The sequence below is a fragment of the Ceratosolen solmsi genome, unplaced genomic scaffold (assembly GCF_000503995.2).
Source record: "Ceratosolen solmsi marchali unplaced genomic scaffold, CerSol_1.0 scaffold41, whole genome shotgun sequence".
NCBI classification, from domain to species: Eukaryota; Metazoa; Arthropoda; class Insecta; order Hymenoptera; family Agaonidae; genus Ceratosolen; species Ceratosolen solmsi.
Genome location: NW_011948424.1, coordinates 1067168 through 1089782, shown reverse-complemented (window position 1 = coordinate 1089782; position 22615 = coordinate 1067168). Strand labels below are relative to the sequence as shown.

Below are 22615 nucleotides of genomic sequence, written 5' to 3'. Positions count from 1 at the left end.
ATGGGACCCGTATTACTTTCTTAAGCAATGATGTTTCCCTTCCAAGTACTAAAGAAGTACTGTTCGTGATACAGAGGCACCTTCGTTCTTAACGCGTTAATTACGGAAAACGGTCAAACTGTATAAAAACTGCGTTCAGTCTATACGGTTGACAATATATAAGTAAAAGGTGCTTTTTGTAAAAATTTGGCTCTAATTAATCGAGTGGTTTAGCTTAGAAAGCAGATCCTTACTTTGCACGATGCAAGCCGCCAGTAGCGCCGCCTCGCCGGGACTGCAGTAGAGGCGGCCGTGTAGCAGATCTCTTTTCAATTGTTGATAAATCTGATAGCGCGTGATCTCTTCTTTCAGTCGAAGCGGATCCGGTGGGTAGAACTTCACGCGGAAGCTGAACAGAATCGGCTCTGTGTCTGTAACAATGTTCAATCATCTTGTAGTTTATAGTGCGTGGGCTGTTTGGATAAAAAGGGGGCATCGCTCGGTAATGCTATTGTAACGAGGCTGGATGGATGAGTTTTTGGTCGGTGAATGATCAATAAGATCAGTTAAGAATCCGATTGCCAAAGGGATTTCCGTGTTTTCTTGGATGATAGGAAATGCATTAGTACGAAATGAGTTCGTGTTAAGAGTTGAGAGGAGCTTAAACGGAAGAAAAGAAAAGCAGCATTATTGTCGTATTGATAATCGATAATCGATAATCGATAATTGATAATCGATTAATAATAATAGACCGCACTAGTAAACAGACAAATTAGGGAAATAAGCGATCGATTAAGCATGATAATGACAAAATTATTATTATCGTAAAAGTAATGCCATTGTTAAGATGATTGTGATGTGCGGCATATTGCCATAAGGCAAAATTCTGATTAAATATTTAATCTCAGTATATTACGCGAGCATTGAACTTATGTGCTTAATGAATTTTTGTTTAAGTTCATTCAAAAGTTGAGAAATTGTGGTATTACAAGATGGACATTAATCTTCCTTATTTATGCACTTTGCCCGTGTAAGGTTAAGCGCAGTAACGAAGAAAATGTATGTTAGACATAAAAAAAAAGTTATGTATATTTTCGAACTTCTTCGATAGAAGTGCACTTTGGGAACATTAAAGAATTTATAAAACGAAAATTTAAAATAAAATGTAAACACATTTCAGTTTTTAACATTCCAAGTACTTTTAGAATTACGTAAAATCATAATCATATAGTAAAATACCTATTTTACTGTCTACAATATTTTTCTCAAAAGTACTTTTTATCTCGCGTCAATTAAATATTAATGGCAATTTGGTTGCCTGACAATATTTTCGACACTCGTTAAAAAGTAAGAAAGAAAATAAGGAGAAAAACTCAAGAATAAACATTTTTACACGTAAATTCGGATGACCTGTATTTATCTAAACTAAATGTACATGTGCCGATATTTATGCACATCTTCGTTCTCATCGTCTTTCTACCATAGCGAATCATAGCGAATCTCGCCTAGGCCACGTGGCGAGCTTACCCTCACAATAAAATATTTAACTTCAACTTATCTTACTTGTGCTTTACAATTGCAAGAGCCCTCGCGAATCAGTTATAATGCAAAAAGATGAAGAAATTCGAAAGACGCTATTATCTCTGAACGCTATGAAATTATCATTTTTATAATATCATGCACATTTTGAAGAATCTTACATCCAATTTACGAATCTTGTAAAACTGTAAAACTCTCGATAAGTGTATCGGGATTCATGCTTTAAATACATCTAGTTTAATCCCCATTACCGTTTACCATTATCAGCTTTTTATTGACAGATTTAATGACACTTGCCCATCACACTGTACAAATTTATAAAATAAAATTGTCCAGTAGAATGAAAGTCCAAAGTATTTTTGCAATAAATTTTTGCAAAATATCCATTGTATCAATCTAAAGAGATAAAAAGTACATATTCACGAAAGAGCAGCCATTCGTGTGATTGTAAGCCCAAGGCAACATAGCCTCTCTATCTCCTCTCTCTACCTCTCTCTATCTCGGTATCCCTGTCCTTCCTACCCCGCTCCGACGAACCCGCCACTACCCCGACCACGCCCTCACTCGTCGCAACTCGCTCGTTCAACTTAATGGCTAAGGCAAAGCAAGCAACAATAAACGCAAACAACTCCTCGCCACGATCCATCGATCGGCCCTGCGATAAACTCAAGCGGTAGGTTGGCAGCCCCGTTACGTAAAGCGGACCAACAATGACAAAAAGGAAGCAAGTGACGTTTACATCCTCGGCGAAAGCAGCTCTCGCACCACCTCACACCTTGTAATCTTAACGGCCCCGTCATAGCCCGCGTTTCGCCCTTGTCGTCGTCTTTCGGGAGCACGCACAGCTCGAGTGCTCGAATGCTAGCGGAAGTGCATTTATCGATCTGAAACTCCACCGCCACATCGCGTACTCGATACGCCAAATACCCTGGCGACCTATGCATCGCGGAACGTAATGTACTCGTTGCAATTTCCATTGAGTGAGCAGAGACTCCCGGCGACTTTGGCCGACTTTCTTTCTTCCGACGGTGCGAGCCATTACCTTAAGCCCCCGTAGGGAATTGTAAGTTTGTCGAACGATCGGTGAGAATGAAAGAATTGTGCGAAAATTTATGCTATTCCTCGTGGCCATATTGTCGTGGGATACCCGCGCGATTAATGGTCAGCGATAATTTATTGGCTCGAGCACGTTTGGTTGAAGCATCATGCTCGCGCGATAAGTCACGTGAAAAGTTCAAGTTGAACGAACGAATATCATTCGTTGCTTAGGTACGTGGCTTTAACGCCGAGAATATTTTGGTTTTTTTTTTCTCTCAAAATATTACCTTAGCTACGTAGGCCGGTATAGCGATTAGTAATTTTTGTGTTAAATAAGATTTACAATTATTTCTTTAATTTTGAACTCGTGTATCAGGGGGTGGGGGGGGGATCGGGACGTTTAGGAAATTTATATATTTTTAGAAGTTAAAATATTTTCAAGCACTTTACTTGTCATTTTATACTAAATGCTAATAAATTTTTAATCCAATTAAACTAATTAGAAAAAGTGCATATAACGCGCATGTGACATTAATATTAATTTTTTTGGGTTAATTTTTTTTTTTTTTTTTTTTTTTTTTTTTAATATAACACTCTAATTGACGTATATTTTTATTATATTTTTAGTACTTTTCAAACACATTACGATATAATTTATTATTCATTGATATCTGTGTAGCTTAGTGTTTCTAGATAATATTTTCACTCCTACAACCGCTACAATGACAAATTTGTAGAAATATCAATACATTCCATTACATTTGAAATATTTATGTGAGTTGCTACGGTTTTATTGATTCAAAATCGGATAAGTGTGAAAGCTCTGTCGCATATAAAGAAAGGATTTGTATAAACTTTTATACTTTATAAAGAATAGAATATAATAAATTTACACGCTTAACTTTTAAAGAACTATCATTGTATTCAAGTTGCACGTATACATTTAAATCGAATAACAAACATATCTTTTGATTATTCGCTTTAAGTACTTATGATATATTTGTAGCAAAAGTTTCATAAAAAAAATTTATAAAAACTATTTAAATCACTTTATTTGAAGCAAGAATGCATAAATAGATAGTAATTATTAATTTCTTTTAGAGAAAATATTCAAAATTTGAAGAGAATACAACCAATCAAATAAGAAATTAAAGATTAATGATGAATAAGTAACTTAATTCACATTTATATTTATATAAATTTTATCTTCATAATTATTGTAAATACGTAAAGAAAATGGCAATAGTATTAAATAATAACAACAACAAATTATTAAGGATTCAATTAAATTACTTTTATGTAATGAATATTAAATGTGACAATTGAATAAGAATTTATGAAATTATTAGCGTAAATTAATTTAAATTATTGTTAAGATCGTATAAATTGAATCGAAAAATCCTGAATCTTTATAAATTGTTATAATATAATTTAATATAATTTAATATAATTATTAAGTTTTGTGAATGAAATTATATTTCGATTTTATAATAAAGTTCTGAGTTAATATCCATGAAGATTTACAGTTTCAAGATAATAATTATGATAATATATTTAAAGTTTCATCGAATAATTATAATAATATTAGAATGAATTACAGAATAAATAAATACTTTTATAAAAATTTTTTAAAAACAATCCTTGAAACATTCTAATATTATTATTCATAATTTATTTTAACTTAAATTGTAATTAAGTTAAATTAAAAAATTGATTATCAAGAAAATTAAACATCAGATTATTAAAAGTTCCCCAACATTTTTTTAAAAGTAAAAATGATAATTTAAATGCCTTTAATATTGATGTCTACATTCACTCATAAATTTTAAGTAATTTATCGTGAACAAGTTTCATAATTAGAAATTTCGATGTGTTACCGCCAAGTCTTTATTCCCGTTCTTTTACCGATAATTAAATTATTATTAGTTTTTTTTTTTTTTTTTTTTTTTTTTTTTTTTTTATAGAGAAATAGCTCTATAGTGGTATGAATCCAATCACTTTTAATACTTGATTTGGCAATTTGTATAAGACTACGACTTCAGTATTTCAATGCTACAGATAAAATTGGTAATATCGTAGTTTGTCGAACGTTTTTATAAATAAATGATGGCAAAGGAATATAAAAGTTTGAAATTTCATATAATCATGGTGCCTGAATGTTTCAACAAATTAAGAATTGAGCTCGTTTCTTAACCTTTTTAATAATTACAATTAATGATTTTAAGATGACAAATTAATGAGTCACTTTGTAATACTAACACATCTATGATATTTAATAGAGTGATGTTCATCCGTAAACAAATGCTCTATATTCTTCTATATTTTATAATTATTTGGAATTTATAGCAGTATAGCTAGGTTTTCATGCTCATTAAAAAAGTAATAAAAGTGAAGTATATACTTTTTCTCGGACTTCAAGTTCGTTGCTGCAGAAGTTGCAGTAAAAGGAAACGTTCTTTTCCGCTGTGAACTGCTGGATAAGACTAAGTGGATTCGATAAGTAGGCTGAAGATGTACTTGCTTGATATGTAAAGAGGAGCTTAGGAGAATTTTAAAATAGAGAGTGAACATGATTCTGGATTTGGATATTTTTTTCCATTGCAGACTAAAAGAATAATCTAATGTATAATTGTAATTTAGGATATAAAAGACGTTATAAGAGACTAATTTCATACTCGTAGGTTACTGTTTATAAATTACTTGCTTTTATTTAAAAAGATTGAAAATATTGAAAACTCTATTATTATCATTGCAATATTCTAATTTATTTTCTTATAATCGATAATAGATGCATATGAATGTAAGGATAATAAAAACAAATGATATTAATTTTCTTATCAAAAACGAATATCGATGTATACATTTTAAAAATGATTAATTTTAGCAAATTATTAAAGTAAAATTTTTTCAATAAATTTTCTTTTATTTAATTGATTCGTTTTTTTCTTCTTCTTTTTTTTCTTTTTCTTTTTAGTAATATTCAAAATGAAAATTGAAAATTTTTTAATAAATAAATCATAAATGTCTATATTTCTTACAATTTCTCATTTTTCATTCTTATGTCTCATCTATTCTTAAAATAATTTGTCTTCTTAAAAAAGGAATGTTTTTGATAAAAATCAAAATATTAACAAATATCAAATATTATGTTAACATTGAAAAAAAGGCTTTTTAAAAAGATTTTTAATCAATTATGTATTAATATTATGAGTGTAATATAGCACTAATATTACCCATATTTATTATAAAATATTTACGGACAGACTCATATATTGAAACATTACTATTTGCTAAAAGAATGAAAAAAATCTTTGGAACGCTTTGAATTTCATCTAAGTAAAAAATTTAAATAAAAATAAATCCGTCACTACACTAAAAACGAACGATAATACTTTTAATAATATTAAAGTTTCTTTATTATTTCTATTTTTACGATACAATTATTTTTATACAGATTTTATATTACTTTTTATTGTGGTTATAACTGTCGAGAAATTGCATAATTGCATCGTCGATAGTCTTTTTAGTTTTGAGTCTCCTTCAAATTTTGTGGGTAATAGATTTTATGACAAAATATAGTATTATATCTTTTTGTTACTAGAATCTACGTTTATTATTAATAAAACTAATGTAACCTATTGATTAAAAACCAAAGGATCCGAATAAGTAGGGAGCATAGTAATTATTCGTTTAATCTATAAACCAGAAATACTAACCTTTAACCTGTTTAATTGCTGTTTTAGCCAAGTCCAACCAATGCTAAAAATAAAGATAAAATTCATTAGAATGTTTTAAGTATATTTTATTTATATATATTTTCACCAAGTAAATTTGCATACGTGTTGAGTGAACTAAGTAAATAAGAAGTATTTCTCAAAATGTATTTGAAGATAAAACTATTTAAAAATTTCATAAATTTTTCTTAATACGCTTTAAAAAAATTCTTTAAATTAATAATCTTTACTCGTTTCATCTAAAATATCTAATACTTTATGTAACTATTATTTTATAGAGCTAAGAAGTGTCGAAATAAATGGTAAATTATATATCAACTTGAAACCTTGAATTATTTATTGAATGAAACTTGAATTGCTGCCTTAATAAATAGAAAATTGAATTTTAATGTTTACTGCTGCTCAAAAAGAGAAAAGTATCTAATATTATTTAATATCATGTACTCCTTAATAAACTTAAGACACTTAATAATAATTTTACCAATAAGTTATATAGTGTTACGCTAAAGCTTCTATAGTCTTTATATTTAATTTTTTATTTGCTTAATAATGTATTTTGAATTATTAATAAGCTAAAAATATTTTTTTACGAGACATTTGTGTTAAACTTTTTATTCTAAGTATTAAATATATTTTACATGCTCTTAATCGCTTAGGAAACCTATTGTAAACCCGTCATTAAAAGAATCTTTACTCGTGAAGGAAAATTGTTCATAGCTCAGCTATTTATATTTATGAATATTATACTGTTCACCAAAAAAGTACAAATCCTCTGCGATGGTTATTAAGAAGTTTTATAGACGGATGTTGGAGCAATTCAAATAATGTCTAACCACTAGTAATGTAGTAACGGATATAGGAATAATAAAATAATTTAATTTTTTCTTTTTAAAGATAATAAAAAATAAGAAAATAAGGAAACGGTAAACGCCGTCAGTAAATCTATGCTGTGCAAAATTCATATACATATGACTGATTACTGTGTCAGTAGTGAATATATAAGTAAATTAAAACACATACAAAAGCAAAATATTGATATTCCATAAAAATAAAAATGATGCTTAAATAAAATAAAAAATTCAATATAAATTATATAATTATAAATATTTCGGTGTAAATTGGTATATTTAAAAAATTATAACTATAATTTTTGCAACATATGCAAATATTTAAATTATATTACATGTCGATTTATTTAATAGCCGGTACTCTATTAATATATATTTCAGTTCGTGTAGATTAAAAAACAAATTTTATATTTCACAAAAAAAAAATTTTATTAACAGTTTTAGGTATTAAAATGTAGAAAAATACTTTAAAAAAGTACTAGCACTCACGTTTATTTAAATTTTATGCACATATAAATATTTGTAAAAAGAAACTTTGTACAAATTACTTACATTTATACTTTTAATACCAGAGTATATATATATATATTTCGCTTATATTTGTTAAACTTAAATTTTTTCTAATAATAAACAATAATCTATCTATTTCTTCATTATCCTTCGATTTATTATTATTATCGTTATTTATTAGAGCATAAATATAAAGTATTTAGAATGCAATTTAATAGATTTATTACATTTTGAATTATAGGTCATCATTCAATCTTAGTAATTTAAATTGCAAATATAATTGAAGTTTCGTAAAATTGTATTAAAATCTATATTATTTTGAATATATAGACATTTTTAAGTTTTATAAAATTCGATAAATTCAAAACAATATAGAACAATTTAGAAAATCGTTATAATTACAATTGTTAACCGCGTAATTACATTTTAATTCATTCTACATAGTTTTTTCAATATTTATAACTCCTTTTATTATAAATTAGTAATACAGAAATAAAAATATATGCTAAAAATCAGAAATAAAGGAAATGTTTAATAAAACGAAAAATTTTAAGCGTTATTTTTTAAAGCAAGTTATTTTTTATATTGAAATACTCTTTTATTTTCATAAGGATTACAAAAATATTTCTTCAATATGTATGATACTAGGAAGTCAATTTATCGTATCTTTTTGCTTAAAGTGACATTGCACAGCCTAAAGTTTTAACTTGAAAAACCAGTTTTTACATATAATATCCAAGGCACTTTCACACAGACACTTATAAAGAGCTAATTTTCCAGATCATGCGTACGTGAAAAATGTCTCTGTTTTACAGGAGGAAGGATATTGATTTTGCTAAAAACATTTCGACGTATCTGCTGCGCAAGTCATTCGTAAATATGGAATGAAAAGTTTTTAAATTTGTAAAATATTAAATTTTTTAACACATAATGAAAATTATGCGTGCTTTAGATTTTTTTGGAATTTGAGCTCTTTTAATTTCAATATTTAATTCAATTACTAAAATCGTCATTATGTACTTTGCAAAATTAATTCATATTATCAATGTCACATCGATGAAAAAAATATATATGACTTTATTTATATCGTAGTTGAAAATTATAGTTTCAAAAAAATTTTCCAAAACTTATAGTATTAGAATAACATATATATATATATATATATGAGATGAAATATCATTTGTGAAATGTATGGAACAATAATAACAGTTTTTGGATATCTAAATAAATATAATTATTGAATTTAATTATTATTAACAATTACAAATAGTTTTTCACGTTAAATATCAAGGGTTAAAAATCTCAATACATTCAAAATAATTAATATAAATGGATGAAAATTTTATATTATTTATCGATTCAAAAGTGTAATGTACAATATAAAATGTACTACATACTCTCCCACAGTATATCACACACACAAATGTTAATTCATTATTACTCTATGTAGCATAACGTGCTATAAAGATCATAAAAAAAATTTTTAAATATTATTTGTTAAAATACAAAGAATTGAAGATAAGAAGTATAACAATATATTTTCAGTCAATGATCAGAAATTCAGAAATTTTTAAATTTAAATTACTTATCATTGAATAAATTCGAAAATTTTCATATGTAATAAATGAAAAATTAAAAATAAAAATTTTTTACAAGTTTTTATACAATTTATATAAATCTATTCGTTTTTGGAGTACTCGTAATATGAATATTCTTTATTCATATTCTTTCATTATCTTTGAAATGTTCTGTATACGGTAATAAAATAATAAGATTTTAGTATACTTTATAATTTAAAATTTGTTTAATATTTCTAAAACATGTAACTTTTATGTGTTTTTTAACGATATTTGTGTATGTAAATAAATTTAGTAAAAGAATTTTATTTTGATAAAATATTAATTTTATGATGAATCTATGCATTTGTATAAATAAATATAAATTGTTTCATACTATTTTATAAGTTCGTTCATAAAACATAAATCTTATTGCGCACAAATACACACGCGGGCGCGCGCGTATACACGAACTTTAAAAACTCTCTGAAAAGATGTAAAATATGAAGTCATTACTATTACATAAAATTATGAGAAATATAAAACTTATACGAATTAGATTTTAGTAAAATTTATAAAAGATGAGCCATTCCAAAATAGAGATTAAGCGTTTGCAATTCAATATCATGGAAATCATATATACAGGAAGATGCCATTTTAATGGTAATAAGTATTTAATAAAAAAGTTATCGAGGTTCTATAGATGATTAAAGAAGAACTGTGTGACCATTTTAAAACTAATAAAATTGCGATATTAATAAATATTTGTAGATACCAATATTATTTTGATTGACCATGCCGCAAAGTTAAAACTTCACTCGTTACTTATATCTGTCGGCGGATGGAAAATACGAAAACTTTATTAGCGCCAACAGTCAATTTGCTAAGAGAATCCACACGACTAACAAGTTAATGTTCTATCGCAACGCGCCGTTAAGGAACGTCACTTGACAATTTTGAAATATTCCGAGACAAAAGGAAAAGTGGCTATGCATGAAAAAGACAGTGAAAACTAATTCCTTTATAATAAATAATTTAAAGTATATATGTATAAAATAAAGGATTGATAAAATAAAAAATTTTAAAACAGGTTCGGTCCCATTTACTTTTCTACCTGTCTGGTTTATTTCACGAAAACTCATAAGAATTTTAGCAAGAACAATTACCTACATAATCCTTTTATACATTTTTCTGTGTAATTATTACTGTGGAATATATACTAATTCTATGCATATTAAAAACATAATACTTTTGTATGTCGATCGTTCATAATGAGAAAAGAGATTTATACTTATATTTATTTGAAAAATCAATATTTGCATTAATCTTTAAAAAATTTTTATTCAATTTATGATATATTGTTATAGTATTTTACTGAGAATGGAGATGAGTTACTCTCCTATACATTCCATAGTCGCCTGAGTTATCTAACATAGAATATAAGCTTAAACCGAATCTTAATTATTAATTATTCCATTCGCTACGCAAGTTCTGATATAGAATTTACAATTACTTACGCACTTACAATAATTATTTTTAAATATTCATGTACATGTAGGGACATTGAAATAAAGTAGAGTGAAATATGTTAATAGATACACACATATTTTTAATGTGAATTGTTTACATTAATTGTAAATTCATATAATAGTGGCATTCATAATAATTTACTAACAATATTTAATTACATAAAGCTTTATCTCATTTCAAACAAATTTCATACATTTCATACACAGTATATTATATGTTATTGATTAGATTTTACAATAATATTCCCGTATAATATTATACGTTAGAACAAATAGTATTTTTCATTCAATAAGAAATAATAATAAAATAAAAAACTTACGAATACGACAGATATAAGCTCAAGATATTAATTTTAACTATACTTTACGCGTATAAAACAGCTGGCGGATAATTCAAGTTATAAAATGAGATCTTGAAATATCTTGAAATAAATGCGGCATTGTTTGTTTGTTTGTTTGTTTGTTTGTTTTTTTTTTTTTTTTTTTTTTTTTTTTTTTTTTTTTTTTTAACGAATAGGTTTTCTAAACAAAATTTAGATGGCAGCTATTGATAATTGATTTTAGAAGAAGAATTTCATCAATGTTCAATTATTAATATAAATTTTCAAGGATGTTAAAATAATTCTCCATTAAAAATAATGAATTTTTTGTTTATTGTGAGTATACGCAGGTTTTGTATCATACTACTGTATACAAACAATAAAATGCTGAATCTTTGTTAAACATCCAGATGGGCATTAAATAGCTTTTCTTACATTATATAGGATAAAAGTAAATAAACAGTTTTCACTTGATTACTTTGTAAACTAAACCAGTTACTAACTATTTTATAGCCAATCATTCGTATAATCTTTTGAAAAGCAGAAATTTTCTTCGTACGTGGATTTCCAAGTTTTCCATCTAAAACTTTTCTCATATATATATATATATATATATATATATATATATATATATTGTAACATATTGTCTAAATTTTAAATTTAATTTCCTTTGCGATATTAAATTGATTTTTATAAATTTACAGTCAGATATCATTGTTAAAATATTAGAATAGAAATTAAAATTTTTCGCAATGGTTAAAAATTATTAATAAGAAACTCATGTAAACATATAAATTATATAAAAGAAAATTCGATATTGGACATTTATAGAATGGAGATTTATATTGAATTATAAAATACATAATAAAATACGATTCATAAGGCTTTATAGAAACACAATTATATATATATATATATATATATATATATATATTTAAATCTATTTTGACTTTTTCTCACAATAAAGCTTCAATTATTTAAACCAATGTCCAATATTAATAAAATATAAAACGATATACACGATAGAGTATAAAATATAATCGGTTTATTTGGCAATGTACAGTGAGATTATAAAGGTTATAGCGCGCAACTCGTTGACTCAATATGAAAATTACAAAAATCTTGAAACTAAGAAACATGTCGAGATTGCACTTGACTCAAAGGATGTCACTGGCGTTCAATTTGAAGGCACCGAGGCCACTTAAATCAGTGCTCCGAAGTGATAAGGAAAGCGAAACGAGAACGAAGAAAAGGACGGGGTCAAAGCGCAAGTATTCCTCTTTCACCTCGTAAGATTTTCGTTGCCAACTATGCGGGCAAACACATCTTTCATTTCCGTACCGTCGAATGTACGCATGAGAAAAAAAAAAGAAACGAAAAAAAAGACAGACGCGTGGCAAAATGTTTTACGACATTCGAGAACTTTTTTATTGAAAAGTATTACTGTTTTCATTACTAATAGAATATATTTTAATTTGCAAGATATAGATCTTTATTCGATTTCTTACTAAATTGTTAACAATGTTTCTCGAACTATAAAGTAATTTAATAATTTATTTATTGGCTCGTATATTCTTCAATGTCCGTACATTAGGTACATCGAATGATTTAATAACAATTTATTATGTTAAGACAAGTAGAACAACTACTTGACTTCTTATACTTTTATATTGTTATCTAAGAAATGCACTATTGAAATAATTAATTTCTCTTGAGTTATATAATTGCATGAATATCGTTATATTGAAAGAAAAAAATTGATTATTCAACAATACATATATATTTATATATATATATATATATTTGAAATGTAGTGGTAATACATTTTGAAGTAAAAAAAAAATATATATATATATATATGAATGAAAAATACTTCGAATGACTTATAAAATGAGTGAAAATAATTTATTTGATGTATTATTACCGATTTATTTAGCGTTGATAATTTGTTACAATTATTTATATTCATATTCTCATTCAAGATAATCACGAGTAAATAACAATTACATTTACAAACTCATGTAATAAGTATCGACTATTAATAAATAAATCATTTATTAAATGATATTAAATATTATTAAAAGTAGTTTTAGAAAATTAAATTTCGTAAATTTGTTGCTAATGAGCAGAAATGAATTATAATTTTCATTGAAGAGAGAACAATTGTGCAATAGTTTACGAACCTTTTATACATCTCGCATAGTAAATAATATTCAACAATTAATAATCAAGAATTTAACTTGCAGTAAGGTACGAGTACCTAGTTACCATTATACCTACTGTTTACTAAGAAAAAAAAACATAAGATTTGTTGTTGGATGAATTATTCTACATGAATTATTTACGGTCTGACTTACGAGAACTTTTGCAAAGTTGTGTAAGATCAAAGTGAAATAAAACTAAATTGTTTAGAAGTGAGCGAAGGAGGATGAAGTTATACAAGTAGAAATAATAATGATTTCAATGAGATTCATTCTTTGACTTGTTTCAGAGATAAGATACTAACGATATTATCAATACAATTCAAATAAAAATTTATTTCATTACTTTAAGCTTTTAATAATTAACCACAAATTAATTTTTTTTAATCAGACTATTGAATAAAAAAAGTTTTCCTTGTAACCTCGTAAAAAAAAAAAAAAAAAAAAAAAAAAAAAAAATTAATTTATTTATAAATTAAAAAATATGTATATAATAGGAACATTATTATTAAAATTTAAAATAACATACTTCCATAAAGTGCTATATAATTGATAATAAAGTAAATTAATGTATATCATGAATTATTATAATTTTTTTTTTTGTAAATATTTTGGAATTATATTATCGCTTTCAATTCGTTAAAATAAAAAGTCAATGTAAAATACTTACTCTTTGTCTACAACTGTCCACGTAACGTAATCCAAAATAGTCTGTTTCTAAAATATTGAGTTGCTTGCATACATACTCCAATATGTATTTCCCTTTGTGTTGAGGCTGTATTAAACAAAAAATAAATATAAATTAGAATCAGTAATAATAGTTTGTTTGATTTAGGCTCTATATATTTTTGCTATATAGCAACGCATGCTTGATTATATTTTCGAATTTACTTGTTAGCAATGAATTATTTTTTTAATTAAATAAGAAAAATTTTATATATAGAAAAATAGATTTTTCGTATTATACAATATTAAGAGTTTATATGAATTTTTTTTTTTTTTTTTTTTTTTTTTTTTTTTTTTTTTTTATATATATAAATCGATAGGAAGGTAGATATTATAGATATATTAAATTAATAATAATAGATGACCTACTTTGATTAACTCTATCATCCATTTTGAATTAAATTTTTGATGAAGTATTGGTAAAAATAGCATGATACTTGAAGCTTTTATTTATATTAGTATTACCTAACTTTAATTAAATCCCAATAAAGAAAATATTAATTCGTTGTTGTAATTAGTTGTATGAGCTTTTGTAATGCATTAGGGGTTTTTAATAAAAATAACATTTATGACGTAGTAACTCATTTTAACCGAAAAGATTCATATTAAGAATTATTGCCAATATAACAAAAATGACAGAAATATTTAGTAATTCATTGTTTCACAGTCTGATTAGATATTTGCTAATTATATATGCACATATAAAATAAATAATGAATAATATTATTTGAAAAAGCTTTAAGCTTATTATATAGTTGAAAATTATTTTAAAAACTGTTCCTCTTCGGCGAATAAACGAAATTATATATATTCTACAGTATTATATTGAAATGAGTTCAAAATGGTCATTTAAAATGTCATTGTTGGCAATCACAATAAAAGTAACCCATTTTTTCATATATTTGTATGCAAAATCTTATTTCATTCCTTCGCGTACGAATACATACAATAGGTAAGAGCTAAGATTAATAACATTTTCTGATGATTTTTCAAATTGTTGAGAATATGTTGCTTTATTATATTAATTTTACAGAATGCTAAACGGAACATAAATTTATCCAAGAAACTAGGCAAAAGACTCTTTGAAGGTCAAATATTATAGAGCGGCGATAGACGCTCGATTTTTAATGTTTCAAATATTAATATTTAAATGTATTTATTATATTTCTAAATTTAAAAAATAAGAAAATTTTATTTAATACAATTTCATATACATGTATATGAGATTAAATTGCCTTTGACATCTATCGATTGATTTCTACGTCTCTTTTTAATCTTTCAACCATACTAGTTGACGTAGATTATATTAATTTTACGAGTTGTTTATCATGAATAAACAATCCTTATCGTAATTTTTTTCTCAAAAAGTAAAATTAAAAAGGGGTGCAGCAGTTTACCGGATTTATTAACTTTTTCTGCTGTAGTATGAGTATGTATAAGGAAGCGAGAATCACCGACGAGCCGCGACTCTTTGAATGGGTAAATCGCTTGTAATGGTAAGCACTTCGGTACTTAAAGCGCTTATAGAGGCGTATAACTGCGCTTTACGAACTTCTATGTCATGCGGACGATGATTTAGGGCCGTCGAAAGTTTTGTCGATTTAACAGAAGAAGCCAAGAATGCGGACTATAACCACAAAAATAATGCAAAATTGCAAATTGGAGTAAAATTGGAGCAAATTGAATTTGATTGGAGGGGGACTGTTTTTTTTTTTCGTTTTACAGTGTGCATTAATAGTTGGTAGAAATTCTGAGATTATCAGGATGGAACTAACAAATTTTCAAGAATAAACAAATCAATTTCAACTGAATTTGTAATTGCTGCATTGAGTATAATTTGAAAATAAAAGAGTTCTTTGTATTTTCAAATCGTGTTTCCGTTATATTAAGTAAATTAATAATTAGGCAAACAAGCTGAGCATTTATATTCATAATATTCAGTTTATTTGATGTTTTTGATTGTTTTGAAAGTGATTTTGATGATAGTTTTCATCAACATATTTAATAACGTATCTTCATCTTGTTTTTTTCTTTTTAATTACAATATATGTCCAACATATCTTACATTTCTAAACTGAAATGTTGACTTTTTGAAAATAATATTTTTATAAACATTAAAATATTACACGGATAAATCAATTAAATAGAGAACTTGACAATGATTATATTAATTGTACTTATTAGAAATATTGACTACTTGATAAAAATAGATGTTGCACGATACCTTAAATATAATGATTTAATAAAGTTTCGCTATACTCAAACTATTTTGAATTCTTTATTTCTGTATTCCATTGTACCAATTCTTATATCTCGCAATATCACGAGTACACATGCGGTTGACATATAAGCTACGTGTTCTCGACACGACCTAGGAACTCGTAATGCCGGAAAATCCGATATCGAACTGTAAATCAGTTGTGGCACTCTCGTTTCCCCCGCTTGTCTCGCCCTTTTCACATTGGCCGCTGACTTTGTGGAAACATGAATTTTCGTCTGAAAAAATTCCCAGTTTTCCGAAACAGCCAGTAGTTTCTTTGGATTTTCTCTTTGTGTTTCTTTTCCATTTTCTAATGCTTTCTTATCATTGAATGACAGAAAATTCTTAGAGTCATGAAAACTGTTTAATTTATTATACAAACAAAATGATATTATTCCATATTAATAGAAATAATTTTTATCGCATGAACGCTAATCGACTTCAAAGAGTAATCATATAAATATCTGACAATCTATTGTATTATATTATGAAATTTACATATTCTTTTCAAAATTAAATATAACCAATTCGTGAGCAATGAGAGAGAAATAAGAATCAATTTCTATGTACGAACCATGAATGATATATTTTCATGGAAACATAAAATAGCTGTTTTATCTTTCCGCTTTATAATTAATTTAATGAATAATAAGATCAATCATAGATTAGCTTGGCCAATATTTTTATTATTTTAAGTGTAAATTTATATTTTAAAAAATCTCGTAAAATAATGTATTAATAAACATGAATGTAACACAATTTAGATATATATATTTAATCAAAGTTCATATTGTAGGATAAAAATTTTTAAATTTTCAAATATATTAATCTTTAAATTATAAAATTTATATTGCAAAAATTTTTTTAAACCTTTTCTTCATACATATATAAATCATATATATTGATTACATGAGATACTTAAGCAGTTGCTTATTGTTTCATGAAGAAAAACTGTTGGGTAATCTGATATTTTTGTGAAATCTAAATAGAAACTAATACATATGTAAAAAGAGCAAAACAATTGAATAATTCAGGATAAGTTTTTGGCTAAAATTCAAAAAAATTGACAGTGAGAAACCCAGCACTAATGCATCTAGATGGAGCTTTGATGTTGAAGATTTAACATTTTCGTTTACATTGTCATGTATTTCGTTCCGTTGCTTTTTCAGTTTTACGATGTCGATTATAACCTTTATAGTGCTTTTCGTTTACCCTGTAAGATTATAAATTGATTTATAGGTTTTGCTTATAAAATATACGCGTAGATTTAAAGAAAATCATTTTTTTATTATCTTGAAGTTTATGTAATGAAATTATTGGATATCATGTTTTGTTTATATTTATAAATATATTATAAAATTATTTATTATATGACATAATTAAGTCATAATCCCAACATGATGGTTCAATTCTCAGTTATTATATGCCTGATTAATTGTAATATAAGCCGTAATTATTCAAATTTTTATGAGCATGTATAATTTTCATTATGCAATAAATTTATATATTTATATATATATATATTTTTTTTTTATGTCCTGAATTTAATATCTAATTACAATTATATTAGTATTAATTATATTAGTGCTATTAACGATCTTACATGGATTAACTGGAGTGTCATATCTGATAAGTTTGATAATTATACTGTAACATAAAAGCCACTGAGCAATAAATTATGTGTGTATCTGTACATATATATACATATATATATATATATACATAAATATATAAATATATTTACCATATAAATGAGAATATGGTAAATATATTCTTGAACAATATCTATTAATTTGCTGATAATATAAATTTTATAAACTCGCATTTTTAATACAAGATTTTGTCAATAATATAATTTATTAATTTTTTATAACTATTTTATTTTATTTTAATAAAAATACATTTTGAAGCGATACATTTTTAAAATTAATATAATAATTAAATTATTTTTTAATCGACATCCTAACTATGCACTTTTATAATAAATTTGTATATCTATTATATTGTTTTTTTTATATATATATATATATATATATATATATATATCAATTTCTGCTGATAATCTTAGTTTCAAACACAAATATTTAAATTTAACATATTTCAATTAAAAGTCTATCTAAAATTTAAAATTAATTATCTATATATTAATACATAATATGCATGGATTTATCCATATATTTATCTATATATTTATCCATAAGACTGTATGGCAAGCTTTTATATGAAAATCGTCGTAAATTACTACTCTGAAGTATTAATTAAAAAGAGTATAAAAATAAAATTTTAATTAAGATTCATTAAAAAATACTTATATGATTTTTACACATGACAACTTAATCAATTTATTGAAAATAGAAATTGCAAGAATTATTTTGTTAATAAATTTTATGTTTAAATCTAATTCAAGTGTATTTTAAATAATAGTGTAGAGAAATGTTGATTTTGTAACGCAATATGTTCTATGCATAAGTTCATAATTTTAATAAAAATACACTTAACACGTAATGGAATTTTTAAATGAAAATAGAAACAAATTTTAAAGAAAAGTATTCATTTACTTATCACATCATGAGCACAAATATTTTTACATAATTAAATAACAATCTCTGAATATATTTTTTTTTAATGTTAACACATTGTGTTTAGTTCTTTGTTTTTTTTCTATCTTATTATATATATAAATATATATATATATATATATATATATATATATATATATATACATATATAATATAAAAACTAATACACATCATAATTTAAAAAATTTTGAATAACATAAGTTAATTATAAAATTATATTTTATATTAATTTATGTTGTGTTACATCGTATATTTTATTTTATTATATTATATGGGTTTATTATGTCAAATACTAATTTTATGAATGACTATTTTCATAAAAAATGAATAATCTGAATTTTATTTTAATGTGTGATTTATTTTATACATAAAAAAAAGTTTTATTAAATGGAATTTAACAAAAAATTAATTATTTGCATGTTACAGCAATTCTATTAATTTTAAGTATTATTCATAATATAATTAATAGCTTATATTTACAGGTAAGTAACAATAATATGTAAGCAATCTGTTAAAATATGATTTAGAGAGTATTTTAAAGACGATTGTATGACAACATACTGATCAACAGTCTCTAAAAATATAAAATAACTATCAATCTCTGATGTAATTTGTATTACTGTGTAGAACATGAAAAATAAGATCGATAGTTGAAATAAAACCAAAATATGATCAAGGAATATATGTAAGAAAAATAAATGTAATTTTATACAAGAATATAGAAAAGATGAAATGAAAGGAAAAATAGAAGGAGAGGTGTGTGAGAGAGAGAGAGAGAGATGTCATTGCAAAAAATATGAAAAAAAGTTTGTACGAAAGTTGGAACTTTCAAATAAATTACCGTTAGGCTGAATATTTATGTTTAATTTTTTTCGCTCTACTTGTTTATCTAATTACATCTTGTGGGATTGTAAGACAGATGTATAGAGCGGAACTTGCAAGAGAGAAAATTTTAACGTGAATAATGAGTAAAATATATTTTTATAATTTTAATGCTTATGGAGTTTATGAAAATGTTGTTGATATTGCTGTATAAATATTACTTCTACCAGTAGAATTTCAACTCCTACGAATTAATTATCATATAAACTATCATGAATTAAGTTGTTAGAAATAGAATCATTAAAACGGTAAATAAAATTGAAAGACTAATAAATTCTATATATGTTTGCGCTTGTGCGCTCTCGCGTATGTATGGTCATATGTGTGTACGATTAGATATTGAAGTTTAACCAACTAATTGATGAGAAAAAACGTGAATCACATACAAAGTTATACGTCTAAATGAATCTGTACTGTTTCAGGTAGTTTGCTTCGATAACCGTTTGATCATTAATCGATTTTTATTGCTGTTGATCTGTGATTCTGTCATCTACATTGATTTCAATTATTTTTATAATGAATGGATGAAAATCGGTATGAAAATTTTCGTGGAAAAGAAAATTTTTTTTTAGCTTCACCAATCGATCTGCATTTTATTCATCAGTTCATATGTCTTCTTCAATAAGCAAACATCTTATTTTTTTAAAATTGGTTATTATTTCTTATACCATACCGCATTTGATATTTCGCGATGTTGAAAGATCGATTGTCTCTAATTATATGATATTATAACAAATATTTACGACAAATATATGAGTAGCCTTCTCCCGTCGTTTTAAGTATCTGTCATTACATGTAGTATACATGATATACTTAATAATATGTGTAAATCGGTGTTTATATTTTTGAATCATTCATTTTTGAAACGCAAATTAATTTTATTTAGTGTCTGAAAAAGCATGACAATATTTTAACAAAATAAATGAAATATTCTGCAAACAAAATACTTCTATGAGAATAGATTTTTATATATTTTTTAAAAATATTGTATTCAGAGAAAAATATTAAAGAATTCTTATAGTAAACATCCATTGTTTTATGTAATCATTGAATTATTTATTTATATTTGAATAAGTGATTTATAAACTTTAATATAAGTTTTAATTCAACTGGCTTCAATAGTTTTTCAATACATTTCTCTACTTCACACAAATGTTTATTATATTATTAAAAATTTATAAATGTCTACAAATTCTTTTATTTTATAAAAGTCAAATTTTCAACTGCATCCTCAATAAAATATAATAAATAAATACGACAACCGTTACACATTGTTCCGTTACTCATTCAATCGCGTCTTTTCATAAATTTCATCCGAGTTAGCCCATACATTGGCAACTTCAGTTAGATCCACACAGAATAAGAGACCAGACAAGGGTACATCTCGTTTGCTGTACCGGCTACGTCATTCAGCAATTCACGTGTCCATTCCGCATTCCGCAACTTTTACCGTTCGGCAACTAGTGGTAGATCTCTAAGCTGATTGGAACTTGCCTTGACCATGCCCTTGTCCACGCTTAACGACGCCAAGTGCGTCAACAATACTTAAAGATTGCACCAATTTGAATTTTTTTTATCGAAGAGAATCCGGAGGATGTCAAGGGGAATTCAACCGACCGCAACTGCTGATCTTTCATCTATTTCTCATATTAACAAGACATTTACAAGACTCTAACCAATTTTCCGTCTTTCTTTTTCATATAAAATTGCAATTAATACAAGTTCCATAGCAGAATTCGCGCTCTATTTTTGTGAAAAAACAAATACAGCAGGAAGAATAAAGTATAAAACGAATATATTCTATTTTTATTTAGATATAAAATTAAATTAATACTTATGATAAAAATGAGATATTGAACCACATCCAATAATAATAATAATAATAATAATAATAATAAAAGCCTTGATATATTAAAGTTCATTATGTAAGTTTTTGTCTAAATTATTTATTCATTTTAGATTTTTTATTACAGATTCTTTATTTTCTTTGCTTTTATTAGTCTGACTGTTGTAGTTTGAAATTAGAATATAATTTACATTAAAATACATTAAATAGTAAACTTTAAATATAAACATCAATTGTTCAATGTATGAATTTTCATAATATAAATGAAGATTGCATTATTTAAATTATCTTGAGAACAAATGAGCTCGCTAGAGATAAGAATAGAAAAATTTTCAATAAAACGCTATTTTTGTATAAATTATATCATTGAATACTTCCGACATAATATTCTAATTAAAATTTTTTATCGTATAATTAAACCACATTATACTATTTTTTAAGTCAAATAGAATCTGCATATTTTTCATTTACATTAAATTATTCCAATACACTAAGTTCTTATATCTTAGAATCTTAGGAAAAAAAAGGAAACTATAAATATATTCACTTATTCCTTTTGTTTTAAGTAAAAATTTTTATTTTTGAATCTGCTTCATTATAATGGTATTAGTTTTAATTAGATTGAAAACATATTTTACTTTTAGATTTTCTTAATAAAAAAAAAAAAAAAAAAAAAAAAAAAAAAAAAAATAAAGGTCAGTAAATAAATAAGCAAATTGTTAAATTTGTAATATTTCTCTCAAAATATTGTCTATATCTGTTACATAATACACAAATATTATCAATGATTTATATTTTTTTATTATATTTATATTGTTATTTGTATTTGTTAAAAATAGTTAGATAAAATGAAAACAAAATTTTATAATTTACAAAAGAAAATTTAAACACGATATATCTCGCTAATAATCGACCGTATACGGAACAACGTGAACAACATAGTAAACATATTATACTTCAAAAATAAATCGTTTATCGTTTTATTTAATATACGCATATGTGCAACTTGCAAATGACGAAGAGACTGTATAGTAAGAGTTCTTAGTAATCTTATATGTATTATACTTA

At 25.2% G+C, this 22615-nt stretch overlaps 1 protein-coding gene across 1 annotated transcript in view; it reads right to left on the bottom strand.

The window, feature by feature from the left end:
- Positions 1–22615, bottom strand: part of LOC105362482 (FERM domain-containing protein 5-like) — a 66359-nt gene that overhangs the window by 5811 nt on the left and 37933 nt on the right. Inside the window, exons 2-4 of the mRNA XM_011499938.1 lie at positions 13925–14029; positions 6273–6315; positions 234–410 (exon numbers count right to left, since the gene is read on the bottom strand). Of these exons, the coding sequence (XP_011498240.1) occupies positions 234–410; positions 6273–6315; positions 13925–14029 (325 nt within the window). The remainder of the gene's footprint in view (positions 1–233; positions 411–6272; positions 6316–13924; positions 14030–22615) is intronic.